Below are 17,667 nucleotides of genomic sequence, written 5' to 3'. Positions count from 1 at the left end.
TGACCTGCCTCCATCTACCCTTTTCTTGAGGAAAAATATGAAAGTGAAAGAAACAAGAGCTTGGTTGGGGTCAAGTCTTGAACGGGGAGAAGAAGACAGAACAATGCCATTCACAGTCAGGGGCACAAAGAACTAAAGGCGCCGGAGAGGCCAGTGTCCACAGGGCGAGGCCGGGACCACCTGCCCCGCGTGGTCGGGGGCTGACGGGGCTGAGCGGGAGCTCCAGCTGCGAGGGGCCTACCCCTGCTCTGAGCAAGCCTGGATTCCAAGGAACAAAGCGGACCCACTTGGCTCAGCGGTGGCTCTGCCCAGACAGGAACCGCCCAGCTCACTGGGAGAGATAAAGGAGTGAGTGCAGGGAGCTGTCTTATGCTGGATCTAAGAAACACGTTCTGATGAAGCATTTACATTTTAATAAACCACTGAAGGCTTTCATTAGAAACACACTCAAAAGTGAGGAGTTGCCGAGTACAAAGAAGTCAGGACATGGAAACGGAGTTCCGGGCTTTCGCGTGGAGGCGGCAGTGGCCCAGACTCTGCCTCCTACCCTCTCTGCAGGGCTGGCCGGCTCGGCAGGGCGCACAGGGCCGGGTGCAATGCGAGCAGTCCAAAGCCCCAGCGGCCGCCCTGGCTCTTCCCTGCGATTCATCGGCCACCCCAGCACTCTGCTGCCTGGGTCCCAGGTGTTCATTCAGGCAACAAACACACAGTTTTTTGTAAATTTAGGGGTACCTTCTAGATTCCAGATGTTCAATTCAAGTCTTATTCTGCCATTAGTTCTTACGAGATGTAATTTTGGGGCATTAAGTCAAAGAACAGTCTACGTTTATACGTCCTCAGAGGGACCCCCGGAAGCACAACACCTGGATCTCAAGGGGACTCAGACCTGACGCCCACCTGGGCTGGGCCCACTGAGCCGGACAGCAGGCGGCGGTCCAGGCAGAGACAGGTCCACAGCGGACCCCGGCAGTGGAGAGCAGCGAGGCTGGACCCCTGCGGCACTCCCCTGCTCCCGTCAGTAAACGTTCTCAGGCCCCTGCTGCCTTCCCTCCACAGAACAAACTCTCGGTTCTCCGTCTTCCTCCTTCTGGGCATCCTCTCCAGGCCCAAGTCCCCGGCACCATCAAGTTGTCCTCGGAATGTGAACAACAAGCCGAATTCCCCAGGAGGCTGCCGGTGCACTGCCTTCCAGATGAGACCGTCACACAGGACGACCGTGCTTCCGTGTCTTTAAAATGCGCTCGGCTCACTAATAGATCGCGCCGGTCCGCACGCTATCCTCCCAAGTCTGGGTGCGCAGGCGACCTGTCAGAGCAATCAACTTGAACGTGTCTCAGAAAATCTGCAAGAGCAGAGAGGCGGACAACTACGCTCTTAACTGGCGCTGGGCAGTTATCCCCCGACTCCCTGCTATCACTCCCTGTTCCGGGAGCACATCGAGCCAATAAGCACAGGAGAGCGCCCAGAGTGCTGGGACGGGAAGGAGGGGAGAACGTGAACTTGCAGGTCTCGGACGGAGGCGGGGAGGGCATGGGGGTGAGCACGAGGCTGCTCGATAAAGTGGCTGCGTTTCTTGCCTGGAGGAGGCAGCACCCACTGCCAAAGACAACACACAGCTCCCCGCCTGGGGGGGACGGGGGTGGTGAGTTATGTCCCTGGGTTTCCATGTCAACCCCCCTGGATTTCTGGGGACAAGACCTGGCAGGGCACTGGCCCGGACAGAGGCAGGGCTGCTGGGAGGCCTGCCAGAGACGAAGCTCTCAGTGACAAGTGACTAACACACGATTTCTCTCATAACTAAGATAAAATACGCACGTCTTCTTGAAACAAACAAAACCATCCTTTCAACTGAAAAACTGTATTAAGCTGAGGCACATTAAATAACAGGGAAATGTAGACCACCCTAAATTTAACCCACTTGAAACCTACCAGACTCATGAGGAGCAGGTCCCTGCCACCCCTGCCCCCAACTTGAGATCAGGCACATTTTCTGAACAAGGTGCGGTCCCTACAAGTTCACACAGGCAGCCCTGAGAGCATCGGGAGGGGCGAGAAAAGGCCCTGCAGGTGCTGCTGGGGCAGTCGCCTGCGCCCACCTCTGCCAGTGGGTGGCCTACACAGGTCCTGGAGCCCCCAGCGCAGGCTCAGGTGTAGAATACGACAGTTTCCAGGTGAGCCCAGGGATGCTACCGGGCACTTTACATAAGGCACAGGCCTGCGCAAGGAGTACAGGGAAGTGACTCCCCACGTTCAGCCACACAGCAGGGTCACGTGCTAGTGTCACAGCGCGGGTTCTAGGCGGCACCTGAGCAGCCCTTGGGGCAGATGTGGCTCTTCCAGTGCCTCCCAGAATTTTACGCACTACTGTGTTTTGTCTGAGCAGAAGTTCTCGAACCTGGACCAGTGTGAACCGCCGCCTTCACAAGCCTGCCATCAGAATGTGTTACGCCAGGTGCCAGAGAGTTCATGGAAAACACGACACAACGCGTTAACTTCTGGGCCCGTGACTCCTTTCTGCTTGCACTATAACGGCCCCTGGCCTGGCGCTCTGTGCAGGGGACCGGGAGGCGCTGCCGCCGGGCGTGTGGGCGCACTCCAGCAGGCCCCAGTGGCTTTCCTGGGCGTGCTCTTCTGAGGGAAGGGGAGCTGCGTGAGGAGTAAAAAGGATTCTTTTTTCAAAGGCAAAAATACTTCCAATGTACGAGGCGTTAATTGCAGGAAAGAAAAACCGTGAACAGAAGAGCTCTTCAGGAAGCTGGCTGCCAGCGAGACACAACTCGGCCTGTCTCCGAGAGCGCGAGTGGCAACAGACCGTCCTGCGACTTAGTCTCGCCCGCAATGAGACTTGTCAGTGCTGATGGCACTAAGGGTTTGCATTTTTGCCACCGGCTATTCTGGGACTCATTTAGGGATCACAAGGGTTAATGGCTCTTCGTCAGCTTACAAGGCCCAGCCAGTATAAAAAGCGACAGAAAGTTAATTAGGTGAGATCAGCTGAAACCCCGTTCAGGTTTCTGACTCACTTGATTTTGTGAGAAGCCAGCGAGTTGACATATTCTGCCTCCGAAGGCGCCAAGACGAGCAGGCTGCTCCCGCGACAGCCAATGCGGGCGGTTCTCCCGACGCGGTGGATGTACTCAGCTGGTGAAGACGGAGCGTTGTACTAAAAAGGGTAACAGAAATGAAGGCATTCACTGATCAAGGGACTGCCATTAATTGGAAGTGCAATACCCCTCACCTGCCTCCAGGTATCCCGGAATGAAATCCTGGTGCTATGGTTACCCTAGCGCAATCACAAGAAGAAGTCACTCAACCCTAAACTCCTGGCTTCCCTGGAGATAACAAGGCCCTGACGCGCCGGTGTGAACAGTGGCCGAGTTTCAGATGAAGGAGGCGTCTGCCGTCCCAATGCCTCCTGTTCAATCTTACTTCTCCACAGGTCTCTTCATTTTCCTACTGGCATCTTTCCACTGCGGTGACTGCGCAAGGTGACAACGTAGGCAGGCGGGGGTGAGCTTCTGCAGATGACCATACGCCCTTGGCCTACTTCCCTGGCAGGCAAGCAGTGAAGATGAGGCCACAGAGGACACTGGACAGGGTAAGGAGCAAGGGACCGAAAGCTCTGACCAGAGGTCAGCTCTGCTGCTGGGCCACCAGGAGCTGAGCCCCACCACCTGGCTGCAGCTCCTCCAGTCCCCACGGAGTGAAGTTGCCTTCACACAGGGACATGCCTCTGCCCCCGTGGATGGTGTCCCTGACTCGGGAAAGGGTGACTCAAAAACTCAGCAGAATGGATCATGCACAGGATTAGATGATGTCTATGGTAACAACTTCGTTGTCATCAAAACTAACTGACCATATAGTCTTTCTCCCCTTTTTCCCCCTCTCTGCTGCTATAGGAACCAAAAACCAGAGGGCCAAGATGAATTCAACATACTGAATACAATATATTGTATGAATACAATATACTACAGTGACCGATTGTAGTCACACTGTAAGAAGGCTAGAGGACGGAGTTTCTGCGTCTCGCCTTCTGCACGTTGAAACCACCCCTGCCTCCCTGTCTTTAACTGGCTCTGTGGCCAGCAGGGAAGAAGACACAACTCCTTCGGTCTCGAAGTGACTGCCTGCGGGAGCAGACCAGAGTCCCCAGCCAGTGACAGGCACGCGATTGCACTAAAATGAGAACCACGACTCACGTAAACAGGGCATGTGTCCCCTGGCCCCCGCACGGAAAGGCTTAAGAATACCACTCTGCAGACTAACCGAAAAAAAAACAAAACAAAACAGGATGAAAACCACCTGACTCGAGCGCTAACACCTGCACCCTCTGGCAAAGCACCTAAGGCTGGAGGTGAGCGTAAGATGCTGTCAGGGACTTAACTGCCCCTGCAGGTCAACGTACAGGACACAGCTCTAGGACAGCTGGGCCATCTCCTCCCGGACACAGTGAGGCCTCCCGGAGGCCCTGGGTGATTCCTGTTATTTTCAGATGGCTGAAACCTCCTGTGTGACATGCTCTAGTTCTGGAGCCTGGGAGCCCTCCCCCACCCTCCGCCCTCCGCCCCCCACCCCACCCCACCCCAACTGCAGTCTGGTGGTTTTGCTGGCAGCAGTTAGGGGGGCTGGGTTAAGGGAAGATGTCGGGAGAACTGTGCGGATAAGGCTGGTTGCTGCCTGGTTACCAGGGCAACACCCAGGAGGATAATAATAATTATTCCACTTAAAGCCAACACATCTACTCGTGATCATATATTCCTGTCTCGAGCTCACGCCTTAACAACTAAAAAATTACCTGAACAATCCATGTGACTTGAGGGAGATCTAAGCCCCGAGCTGCAACATCCTTCAAAACAGAAAAACATGGTTTAGGACTGCGTTTCTGAACCATCGGGGGGTCACAGATCCATGGATAATCTAGTGCAAACACTGAGGGATCACCCGCACCAATGTGCACGCTCTCACACACATACATCTGCACACAACCTCAGGAAGCCACCCAAGTATTTGCGGCTTGAAGTCCTGACTCAGGTGAAGAGCTTCAAACCCATTGGTGAGGCACAACCACTTCCCCATTTCAGCGCCACCTGCAGGGGAGCCCGGGAATTTACACGGTCATTCTCAGTGGGGCCTGGGAAGAATTCTGAAAACCTTCAGCGGGTCTTACTACTTTAACGTTTCACTTAAAAACCCACTTGATGACGAATGCACTCGTGGGCTACTATCCCCATCCTGTACCTACCCGCAAAACTGACGAAGACGTGACTTGAAGGTGGGCTTCTGCAAGATCACCCCTAGGCACCCCCTCCTGGAGGTGAGCTGCACCCTATTTCCTGTGGCCTTTGCTGACCAGGCTCAGAGAGGAGCAAGGGTCAAGCGATGCCCCGCCTCTCTGGCAGCTAAATCAGAGCACAGGCCAAAGACTGAGCCAGGTGAAGTCTTGGCTCAGGCAGGTGAAACTAGAAAAGCAGTGCTTTATTCTTCCTTTTCAGGGGTCGCCACCTGTGGAGCAGACTTTCCACTCTCTGGTCATCCCAGCAGAGACCAGAGCACAGGAGTCTCCCAGCCGTCGATGACAAATATACGTGCGCCACTCATCTCCACACGCACAGTTGTGCGTAACAAGACCGTCCCCGGTCCACAGCCACTGGGCACGTCCTGCGCACCAGACACTGTGGAGCGTTCCGCCCGCAGCGCCCTGACGGGCCCTCGGAGCAAGGACTAGGTGACGCTGCGCCGTTCCGACAACAGAGAGATGCCATGCCTCTCCCGCACTGTGGTGGGAGTACAACACAGCACAGCCCCCCCCCGTGCTGGGGGCTGGGGGCCATCCCACAAAACTGTGTGTGTGCTTGCCCTCTGACCCAGAGCACCCCAAGGACATACGGGCAAAAATACAAAATGATACACACTCAAGGCTGTTCGTGTCAGCGGTCTGGCACGACCCCAACATCTGGCAGGAGACAGTGAGGACGACAGTGGGGACACCCACCCCATGTTCCAGCATGCTACACAGCCAGGAAGGAACGAGGACTCCAACAGAGTAACATGGAGACCCCCTAGGAAAACTCCTGAGCATGTATAGTACATTTTGGTGTAAGAAATGAGGAAAATAAAGTACACTTGCCCATGTTTCTTAAAGAAATAATACAAAGAAAACCCAAACGCTTTTAAAAAGGGTTCCCTGGAGGGGAAGGAAGAGAACAGGGGAGGGGAGGGATGGAAGCCAGACTTCCCGTGTGACCTCAACTGAGTCCAGGTAAATGCCTCCAGATGGCGGGCTGGCCGGCAGCAGGGAGCGCAGGGCCGCCCCTTCTGGCCGCGTGAACCCTGGGGCCTGGGCCTCCCTGAGGGTCTCCACCCAACGACTGGAGCACAGGAAATGGGGGGGGGGGCAGGTTACGCACCCTGAGGAGGACCCAACTAGGCAAATACAAAACATGGACAAAAGGTCTGGTTTCTTCCACCAAAAAAAGTCAAGGGGAAGAAAGGACATCCCGAGAGCAAACCCCAACTGAACGACACCAACTGGAGGGGAGCGCAGACCACTCAGGAGACAAGCTGAGTGCCGACGCCTGGAAGCCGAGTCATCGGACTCCACCGCTCTCCCTGGTCAGGGTCAGGGGGGCCTGGGCGGGTTTCACCACTCGCTCTGCATTTCTCCGGCTGTTTTCCTTGTAACAATGAACATATTTCCCCTCCAACTGTTATTTAAAAAACATAAATCTGCAGAAGAGCTGAGAGAGTAGCATGAGCACCTGCCCACTGTCACCTGGATTTGTCACCTGCTGCAAGGTGGGACACCTGCTTCCTCTTTTCCTCCATGCACACGTCTTTCCAAACCATGGAGTGTACATCGAACTACCATGACACTCCACCCCAGACACTCCACCCCAAACACTCCGCACGCGTCCCCTCAGCCAGAGAACATTCCTGCACGTAACCACGCACTGTTACCCCCCCAAACATCCCGCCTGGAGGAACAGCGCTTCCTGGAAACGGGCCGCATTCCAGTCTCGCCCACTGCGCTGCTTTCCTTGCCCACCCAGGACTGGACTGCACATCACGCACTGTCTCCACAGCAGCCCTCTAGACTTCCTTAATCCACAACGATACCCCCGCCCTTCACTTGTTTTAATAACTATGAATTTTGAAGACTCCAGGTGTCTCAAACACCCAGAATCTGGACTTGTCTGTTTCCTCCCGGTGAGTTGTGCACGAAGCACTTGGGCAGCAAATACAACAGCAGGGCGGTGTGCGCGCCCGTGCGTGATCCCGTGCGTGACTGTGGAAGACGCGCCAGATCAGTCTGCCTGTGCCGGGGATGCGTGTGCGGTCACCCGAGAGAGGGTGGTCACCAGCTCCCGCCACCTGCGGGCCCCTCTCGCCTTCTGTCATCAGTAAGTAAACTGGGGTGGGAAACTTTGAGACTGTCTCCCAAATCCGTTTCCCTAATGGCTTTGGCTTTTGTTGGCACGTGCTGCCTAGTGCTGCTCCCTCCTGTTTGCGGGCAGATGCTCTTCCGTAAGAACAGCCCTCCCCACCCCCACCCCCACCTCTGAAGCACCACAAAGGATTCCTAAGGATATTTAGTATTTTAAAAAACAATAATCCTATGCAGTTTCTGTATGAAGCACCTTAAAATGGTCGCTCTCAAACGCCCCAGGCTCTGAGGCAGGACCAAGGAAGACCCATGCCCCCAGCACCGAGCTGCCCCAGGCCCACTGCGGCGGGACAGGCTTCGTCGGCTGTCACTGACCACACTGAACTGCCCGCTCGCCTTCCCCCGGCGGCCAGGTCTGCCTTTATGAAGTGCTAAGCACAAGGTTAATGCTCTGCAGTGCTGAGCGCCCACAAGGTGTTTTCAGATGAGGCCTCGTCCCAAGCCACACCTGTGAAGACACTTTTCGAATTCTACCGAAAGGGGCACGGGGACTGCTTTCCACACTGACCACAGCCGACATCAGAAAGCGGACAGGGTCTTCAGTCTGCTACGCTCTCGTTAAGAAATGATTCATTTTGCAGATGTGCCCTGCGGTGGGAGACGCAGGCTGACAACGGGCTGCCCGAGCCGCCCAGACGAGCAGGCTCTGCAGAAAGCGTAGTGCTCGTTGGTTCCGCACATTCAGCCACGAGCTCTGGACCCGAGACGGACTGGCACTCACGAAACTCAGCCAGTGCGAACGCGCTGCAAAGGGCGTTGGGAGCAACGTCCACTGCCTCTCCTGGAGACTGGTCAAGGTTCTCCCTCCCACCGGGTGGCCTGGCTCCTGACACCGGCTCACACCATCCTCCCTGTCTCCCTTCCTGTGTTGGGGCGGGGAACCTCACCGCCGGTCACTGCTTAGACTTAATCCAGCTATTTCTTTAGATGCGTCTTTCTATTCTGAGCCTAGGCTACCACAGAGAGTGGGAGAAAAATGACCTTCCTGATGCAGAACAGAGAGAGCTGGACGTCAGTATCAATCACTTCAGCAGCCATATGACCTGGGAAAGTCAGTCAACTAGGCTCTCGGAGCCTCAGTTTACCCCCTAACTACGGCTCTAAAACCCACCTATCTACCTCCTGAGGTTACTGTGAAGACCACAGGAGACAGCGTGTATGAATAGAGAATTAGAAAGCTAAACATCTCCTTTCCCAGAGGTGGAGGTCGCGCAGGGCTGTGAAAGGCCCCCGCTCTCCTCCCCGCTCACCCCACTGACCAAGGGGCAGAGGACGCCCCTCCTGGAAGCCGTCAGCAGAGCCCCGGGCCTGACCCGCCGGAGAGCCCCACAGGCCTTGGTTCCGCCCACTCTCAGAACTCAGACCCAGCCTCGCTCTGCTCCTTTAACCTAATTAGAGCAGAAGAGCCGCTGAAGTCAGTTCTGAAAGACACGCAGTGGTGAGGCCGTGAGGCCCGGCCTGGCGACGGGCCGCCTCCATGAGGCCGAGGAGTGCAGATGGAAGGCAGCTCGCTCAGGTGCCAGCCTGTCAGTTGGATTAAAATGACTCATTTATTTACCCAAGAACCTCACAAAGTGCTTTTACGAACAGGGAGAGAGGCCCTGCCGGCTCTCTGAGGAAGGGACACAGCAAATTCGCCGCTGCCGCCTTCCCAGCCTGCCAAAAGTCATTATTGCCTTGTGTGGAAAGCCATCAGCGGGGTAGGGCCCCTGTTGTCCGGGTGACAGATTGGGCTGCGCAAACAGAGGAGGAAGGAGAGCGTGCAGAAGCTGTCAGCGACGAGAGATCTTGGCTGGAGCCGCCAAAAACTGGCAACATGAGTTAGCGTAACGGAGTAAACAGCCAACAGTCTCCCAGTGATCTTGCCATTAACACAATGAAATAAAGTGGGAAAGAGAAACTTTACCTAAACAACAGGCCCCAGAGAAAACCGAGAAAGCCTCCATTTGCTCTGCGTGGTGAACTGACATTCTCATGGCTCCTACGGCTGCTCGCCTTTGTCTCCGAGCCTCCTGGCATGGCGGGAACTCCCCGGGAGGAGAGAGACTCAGGAACCGCACACATGACAGTGTATTTCAAGGGGAAAAAAACAAGGTGGAGGCAACCAGCACGTATGACCTAGGTAGTGTCTGGAAAAGAATGCAGGTGCTGGGCGGGGGCTCTATTCCAAGACAACCGGCCCGGTGGGAGAGGTCCCCGGCTGCGGGCACCCAGGGACACCAGGGAGCGTCAGGCACACCTTAAGGCCAGAGGCAGCTTGGAAACGCCACTCTCTGGGCTGTCGGCGGCCTCCCCTCGATCAGCTCAGTAACGGGCCTGCAGTGCTAACGGCCACGTCCCCTTCCTCTGGCGCAGGGTGAGCTCGTCACCGTCCACAGGAGGAAACGACGTCGATAATTCGGCATCTCCTCTCTGATTCCTCTGATTTCTTAACTCCACTTGGGAAAGTGGACTTTCGGCTTTCCCATGACTCCTTCCTGCTAATCGCTGTGCCCCCTTAACTTGGCTGCTTCTTGGATCTAATTCCCTATAGAGCACAAACTGCGTTCTACATGAGCAGCTCTCTCCCACCCTCCTCCCTGCGGTGAGACTCGGAGTCACCACGGTCAAGTGTTTGCTGAGAACTCACAGTCTACACAGCCAGGGACCAGGTCCTGATGAAAGATTTCAGTGCACAGAATTAAAAGATCCTTGTTTTCACACTTCTAATCGAGATGAAAACACACACACACACACACACACCCTTTCCTGTTCCTAGTAATAGGGCAAAAGGGGAGGAGGCTGGGGTGCAGAAAGGAAGGTGGTGCACGCAGGGAGGGATTTTTCTAGCAGGAAAGCGAATAGCGTGGCTGTGGACTTTTGTGTGGTGACACAGTAGTGCTCAGCATTTCCCATGTCCCATCTCCTGGCCTTGTTAAAGGACCCTGGGATGCTAAGTCACAGTGGCGAAGGGGTGAGACCAGGAAGGAGAAATCTCCGTGCCATGACTGACATCATGACCCAGCTTTATCCAAACCAGTTCTCCATCTGCCTCGTCCTGACACGGCCCACGCTCCTCGTTAACACTAAGGAGGCTCCTGGAGAGTGCCCAGAGAACCTGGCAAGCAACAGGCTGCTTAGAAGGACGGAGACTGACAATACCCACCCCCAGCCAGGCAGGACCCGTCTCAGATGCCAGGACGTCAGGAAAACAAAGGGACAGGGCAGGGAGTAAGGAGCCTCTCCAACACTGGGGGCCCCGTGCTCGCGCCTTGGAGACAGGAGCCCCACTGGGCACTCGTCCAGCAACCCTCACCGAGGAAGAAGGACAAGATGGCACCAGAGAGAACTGTCCCATCAAAGTGGCCTCGGCAAACGCACACGCACCCAGAGATTTTAGAGAAACCGTACTGTGGGCAAGTGAGAGCGGCTGGGCTGGGCTCTGCCGGGCGCTTTGTCCGGCCGGAGCCGCTTGCCTGCAGCCGGACAGAGTCAGGGAAGCCATGCTGTGTTCTGACTCGGCTGAGAATACCATTTCAGAAAGAAGGGTCTTTTCTTCCTTGAAGAACTACAAAAAAAACCCAAAGCAAACCAAAACCACGGACCTTCAAAGACCCGGAGCTTTCCTGGGGACCCGCAGTAACACTGCGTCTGTAAAACAGGGCGGCGTCTGCACACCGAGAAGCATGACACCTTCTCACCAGGCACGGATCCAGCATCCTGAGTGTCAAAGACGGAACATTTTGTTCCGACCCTAACCCAAACCCCAGACCGAGGTGCCCACTGCCTTCTGTCTCCATAAAGACCACACACTCCCCAGAGCCCTCACTCCCCACGTAACACCACACGCATGGAAAGGGGACCCTCAGCTGTCTTTAGAGAAAGGCGTGCATAGGTGGGTCTCCACACCAGGTTCTCAGGCCGTGCCTACCCACGCGTGCCATCCACAGACCAGAGTGCCTGCTGCACACCTGCTCTGCTGCGCCAGACACTGGGGCAGGACAGCCAACGAGATGCAGTCCCTGTCTTCACGAGCCCATGACCTGGTAGGAAGACACTGAGCCCGGGTATGATGGGCGTGGCAGGAACTGCAGGTGCAGTGGGAGCACCTGATGGGGGGTAGGGAGGGGTGAGGACGCGGGGTTGGGTCTGGGGCTCTCGGGATCCATTTCCTAAACAAACGAGCTTTAAGCTGAGTACCCTAAGTAGGGGTTAGTCAGCATCAGGATGGAGTGTCCCAGGCGGAGGAACCCCATGTACCAAGGCCCCGAGCCCAAAAAAAGGGAGAACGACACATTCAAGGAGCGGAGAGCGGTGCTACCTGGCTGTGGGGGAAGGAAGAAGGGAGCAGTAGGGACGGAGGACACAGGAAGGGGTCTGGTTCTGTGATGAGGACTTTTGACAAATTTCTTTGCCAAGCAGATTACTTGGACTCATCTTCACGACTCGGTTTTAGGGTAAACACAAGCACCTGCCACGGGACTGGCTCCATAAAGGGAAGGGCACTGAGTGGACTCAGGTCGCCGCCGACGGTCAGCGCTCTGACAGTAACCATTCTCCGCTCCAGGCAGGCACGGTAGGCACGGCCGCTGTTTGCCGTGACGGTGGCCGGCAGGCTGCCGTGCACAGGACCGTGCACAAGAAAGCAGCAGCACTCAGCCACACACTCCTACCTGAAGGGAGAAAACACCCCCGATGGCCTTTAAAACTGAACACAGAGCCGGAGCTCCTTAGGCAGCAGCTGCATTACAGAGGCCTCGCCAGGCGTTCCAGGAGCTGAACCCCCGTTTCTGCCCAGCACCTGGCTGCCTGGTCGCTCAGTTCACGGTGCCACTTCACTGCCACACAGACAGGGATTTCTCAGTCACCCACTGGGATTAGGCTACACTGCCCAAGAAGGCACAGACCAGAAGGCATTTTAACCTCGGGGGTGAGCAGCAGCAACAGTGCAGGGAACCCCCCGAGGAGGGGCCATCGGAGGCACGGTGCTCCCGCCTCGACAGAGCATGAGATACATACTCAGGGAGGCAGCGCCCCAGATTGCCAAGGCGGTGGCCAAGGGATCGGGCTGGAGGACTGGAGGGCAAGTGCCAGCTTCGGACAACAGCAGACAAACCGGCCCGAGAACACCTGCTTCCCTCACAGAAAGGCGAGCAGAGCAAGGGGAGCGCTTCACCGTGGAAAGACCTTCTCAGCTCTAATTACTCCCGATAGCTGTAATTTACAAGTTTTTGGTGGCTAGAAATCACCAAGGTTCACACATTTTCAGACCAACAGCTGTCACTATTAGTGAGCAAATCGTCGAGTCTTCTACACGGTGGCAGCCGGCTATCTGCGACAAAGTCAGGTGATAAAGCAGAAGTGCAGAGGGCCGGCCACACCAAGAGGTGTCCCGCTCTCCATGGGGCTGGCCTCAGGCAAACTGTCAAGAGAAAAAAAGTGCACCACCAACTACAGAAATGCCCAAGCTTCACCTGGAGTTCGGAATGATACGTACCGTGCAGAAAAGGACGCCTGTGCCGGAACGTGCGAACTCCTGAAACACTGCCGTTCTCTCCTAAAAAACAAGGGAACACACACCTCACAGCTCTGAGGCTGACTGCAGTGGGACGGGCGCCGATTCCCACGACTCCCCCATCTGCTCCTACTGGAACCATACACCGAGGTGCAGGACCGAGAAGCCTTGCCGAGAAGGGGGGGGCCTCGCGCATTCACATCTCACGAGACCCCGCACGGCCAGGACTGGGCTTCCGGACCACGACAGGGCAGCGGAGCACCGGGCTGGGCACGTCCTTCAGGCACAGCCACCCGGGAGCAGGAAGACCCACAGGGACCAAACAGAGAACCACCTTTCCCGGGGGGCAATTTTGTTCAAGACCAATTTTGTAAAAAGATTAAGAAGTCATAAACCCCGTGTGTTTTAACTGTAGAAAAATTGTATTTCAGCTGAAGGGAAAAATGCAATATCCTATGGTTTGAAGCACACCGCCGCCACTGGTAGCCCCTTGTCTCTGGGCCCTTCCTGGGCCAAATCACCAGCAGGGACTCTTGAAAAATGGCCCACACTACTTACACTACCAACACTCTTGTCACTTTATTTATGTGTGCGCACGCACACACGCACACACACGTATGTGTGTGTCTCAGCAGAACGTGGACGCCTCTCCAGGACACAACGAGAACGACCCAGACCCGCCCCTCTCGCGACAACACATCAGTGTCCAGCTGGACGGTGTGCTGCCGTGTCCGTGGCCAGTGCCCCACCACTGCTAGCTGCCGTGGCCCGTGGGTAACCGCCGAGAGCAGTGCTGTGACGGACCCCAGTGCCGGTGACTCACGTGGACGGAATGGTTCCCTTTGGGAAAATCCCTAAGGGTAGACTTGCTGGACCAAAAGGTGTGCACACCTAATGGCTTTCCGTGTAAAGTTCCAAAGTGCACCCGAGAGTGTGTTTCCGTCACAGCTGCACGCAGCTCGGGCCTGGCCACGGCCGTCTGTTAGCAGCAAGGACCAGTAACCAAACCACCGTGGATTTGGAGAAAAAACCGAGTCCGTCTCTCCCTCCCCTCTGGCACGGCAAGCACATCACTGTAGTGAACCTCATTGCGGTCCCGCACATGCATGTGCTGTCACACACCTGGGACTCCAGGGACACCTGAGGACAGTGGACAATGACGGCCAAAGTGTACCGAGCACCACCACACACCAACCAGACAGTGGCCTCCACTTCACACACGTGCCCCCACCTACCGCCCCGTCACCCTCCGAGCCAGTGAAGAGGCCAAGTAACCTGCCCAAGGGAGGGGCACGCCCGGCAAAGGACTGGACCGCTGTCTGAACCTGGGGACCACCTGCCAGAGGGCTCTGGCCCTCACAGGGGCGACTGCACTTGTCCAGTTTGCCACATGGCTTCATAAGGGACATTTTTAATGGCTGCACTGTAATGTCAGAAAAGTTCTGGAAAGCCGGGGACACTTCTTAAAGCCTGTCTGTGACATCTCCGGTCTAGAGTGAGGACCAAACCCAACTCTTCCATCACGACCAGCACACAGCAAACCGGAGCTTCTCTTTGATCACGTGCCTGGGGCCCCATCAAGCATGCGGGGAGACTGCAGGTCCCGTGGGACGGCGGCCAAGACAAAAGGCCAGGACCATGTGAGGGGACTGCTCTGGTTCGCTCTAAGACGTTCACCAAATGGAATACAGATACTCCCTCCCACCTTCCACTCAGCTCAGGGGGAGGCTGCGAAGGCTACTTAATATATGAACCAGCAATGTAAGCAAAAGGGTAACAATTACTAAGCTAAAAAACCTCAACTGTCCCTGAGGGAGAATTCACAACAACAAGAGCACCTAGCGTTGACTAAGGACTTACACGGGCGGCCTGCTCTAAAGCACTTCATCTGCACTAACCCAGGGAATCATCACCAACCTGAACAGGAAGCACTGCTACTGGCTCCATTTCAGAGACACAGACACCGAGGCACCGAGAGGTTCAACACTCTCCAGAGGCCACACAGCCAGGCCTGGAACACGGCAGTCTGCCCCGGGGCACACAGCTACGAACCCCCTAGAGACTAGTGTCCTGTTGTGACGGGAGCTGAACTCACTACAGACGCTTCTCTGCTCTGCTCTGCTCTGGTCGAAGCCCCAGACCCTGTGGAGTGCACGCCCGGCTCCTCCTCCCCGAGACTGTCCAGCAGAAAGCCCCTGGTGAAAACAGACCCAGAGGGTTAGGGAACTAATTTAATAAAAAGAAGAAGAAACACCATAAACGGCATCGCCTTATGAAGTGAACAAATGATGGACTCAAATGCAGAAGGTAAAAACCAAGAGCTTATAAAAATTCACAAAGGAAATTCTACATCTTCTTGTAGCAAGTAAGCAGCTGTGTCCTTGAATGACCTTGAGCAAATTCTGAACCTCCATTTCCTGAAGAATTAAAACAAAAGAGCAAAACCAAAAGGGGCCTGGAGTGGACGCCCTCTGCCGTCTCCGGGCACCCTGAGAGCGGCACGGTCTCCGAGCTGGCTCTCCGGGGCGCTTGCGGACTCTCGTCCGATGTCTGGCCTTCCGTCCCCAGTCCTTCCACCCTGGGCTGCCGCTGCCTGGCAACTGAACCTCTAGGACAAGACGGCCCTGCCCTCGGCCCGACCCTCTGCACGGTCAGAGGCTTCGCCCGCCCGACTCCCTCAGTGATGGTCTCTAGGCAGCTGAGAACCTAAAATGCGGAGCCTGCGCTGTCCTCCCTGAAGGAAAGTGCGCTTGGCGGGAGGTGGAGCAGGGCACACGGCCGCGGCCGAGAACGAGCTTGAGGAGCGGGCGCTGCGTCTTGCTGACAGCGACAGCAGTGGCGCAGCAGCGCCATATGGGAGCCACAGTTTAGCTCCATTAATGCTCTTAATTTGAAGACATCAAGCCCTAATTACACACTGGGCACTAAAAAGGCAAAACCCTTCCCTGGTGCCAGCTACTTAGCGGCGCTCTGTTGCCTCAACAGCTGGCTGAGGCAGAGGCAGGCCTCGTGGGCCTGGGAGCCCGCGGGCGGGACAGCAGGCCTGCTCCCCGCACCTCCAGGTAGGGCGGCCGTGTCCGGCTCCTGGGGGACGAGTGCGGTGGGTCAGGCCTGGGGTGCTCACCTCCTGGTCCATGCTGCCATGAAGACGCAGAAATCTGAACCGCGTGCAGCCAGACGGCACCTGCCCGGGGACCGGGACCTCGGGGCTGCTCAGCAGGGTCTGCAGGAAGAGGTGGTAGTGGAACTCCACCAGTTCGCAGCTCGAGAAGAAGACGATCACCTTCTGGTCGGCTTCAAACTACGTCGACAAAAAGAGGAGGAACCGCTGCAGGTTTTTGTAGGTGAGACCAAAGTGAGTCTTTCTCTAAAACACCCAGTCACGCTGGACCCAATCTGGAGACAGGTGACAGGCAGCTTTGAGTTATTTTCAGAAATAACACCGACACCCCATGCTACAAAGGCTGCAAGGCCAGGGTGATGACAGCTGTGACCTTGACCCCACAATGAACGAGAAGAGCAGAACTCAGAGAAGCTGTGTGTCAGCACTGCTCCTCACCTGCTTGGCCTTGCAGGCCCATGGCCAGGCTCGGACTGGGCACAGTGTCTGGAAGCTTCGTTCTCAGTCCCTTTCACACCACCCCACCGCCAGAGAGGGTGACGTGAAACTAGCAATTCAGTGCACGAGCACCAGTCTGCTTTCAGAAACGTGAACACGGGCCCCTGGCTCCAGCTTACCTCCAGCACGTGCCTGCCACCTGCGACACCCCCCAGATCAGCCCCCGGAAGGGTACTTCAGACCAATATCAAGGTGAATGCAGCGGCTGCCAGTGACCCCCGATCTTCCCCACAACCCCAGGACCACTGATGAACACGAACCACCGTCCATGCTCACAAGCAGCTGGAAACCTGTGTGCACGTGGCTCCCCAACTCATCGCAGTAACGCCGACGAGGGTGACACAGGCCTTTCTCCCCGAGAGAGGGCCAGCTCGAGCACCCGGCCTACCTTGCACTTCTGCAGGAGGAAGGCCGCCAGGCAGACCAGCCTCAGTTTGCTGGGAACCAATGTCACATACTGGTCGAGACCCTCCGGAATGGCAAAGCCGTCCAGCTCGTCACTAGGCTGTGGGGCACACAACTCCAGACCTGCATAGTCCTCTGGGCTAGACGGACCGTGGCTCTCATCCAGGACAGAAATACTGACTGGGTTGTGCAAACTGATATCAGCGAGCCGTGCCACACCTTGGAAACAGTGAAAAAGGCAAACAGGTGACGACAGGCACACTCCGTGGCACGGGTCCCACGGCACACCCAGACACACCCCACGTCCGGCGCCCTGGGAAAGCCCGCCGGGGGTTCGCCAAGAGCCAGGACCCACTGGTTGCGCCCAACAGCCCGACAACCGGCGGGCACCTGTGGGAGCCCCTCCGAAGGGACACTAACAGACGTGTCTCGTCACCCCCAGAAAGGGACACTAACAGACCTGTCTCGTCACCCCCAGAAAGGGCTCTGGGGCCAAGGAAGACATAAAAAGGCTCCACGAGCTTCTCGCAGGGCCCGCCAGGCCCGCCCAGGACTTCTGCTGTGTGCGTGCGCTGCGGACCTCCAGGAGGAGGCAAAACACAGCATGTCCCAAACTTGCCAAGCACAGAACCCCTTTAACATGGACCATGTCTTAAAACTAATGTTCTTCAGAGACACTCAAAACCGCCATCCGTTGCACGGACG

At 56.3% G+C, this 17,667-nt stretch overlaps 1 protein-coding gene across 4 annotated transcripts in view; it reads right to left on the bottom strand.

Annotated features, from left to right (window-relative positions):
• The window catches only part of DDX31 (DEAD-box helicase 31), a 63,749-nt gene that overhangs the window by 27,731 nt on the left and 18,351 nt on the right, over positions 1-17,667 (bottom strand). For all 4 annotated transcript variants that reach the window (XM_053667763.1, XM_053667762.1, XM_053667764.1 and 1 more), the window contains exons 12-16: positions 16,946-17,181; positions 16,063-16,239; positions 12,921-12,980; positions 4,796-4,846; positions 3,024-3,163 (exon numbers count right to left, since the gene is read on the bottom strand). In XM_053667763.1, the coding sequence (XP_053523738.1) occupies positions 3,024-3,163; positions 4,796-4,846; positions 12,921-12,980; positions 16,063-16,239; positions 16,946-17,181 (664 nt within the window). The remainder of the gene's footprint in view (positions 1-3,023; positions 3,164-4,795; positions 4,847-12,920; positions 12,981-16,062; positions 16,240-16,945; positions 17,182-17,667) is intronic.

This window comes from Artibeus jamaicensis, unplaced genomic scaffold, assembly GCF_021234435.1.
Source record: "Artibeus jamaicensis isolate MK-2021 breed Jamaican fruit bat unplaced genomic scaffold, CSHL_Jam_final contig_471, whole genome shotgun sequence".
Taxonomy (NCBI): domain Eukaryota; kingdom Metazoa; phylum Chordata; class Mammalia; order Chiroptera; family Phyllostomidae; genus Artibeus; species Artibeus jamaicensis.
The sequence above is the reverse complement of the archived record's forward strand: the minus strand, read 5'-3'. Positions and strand labels throughout refer to the sequence as shown.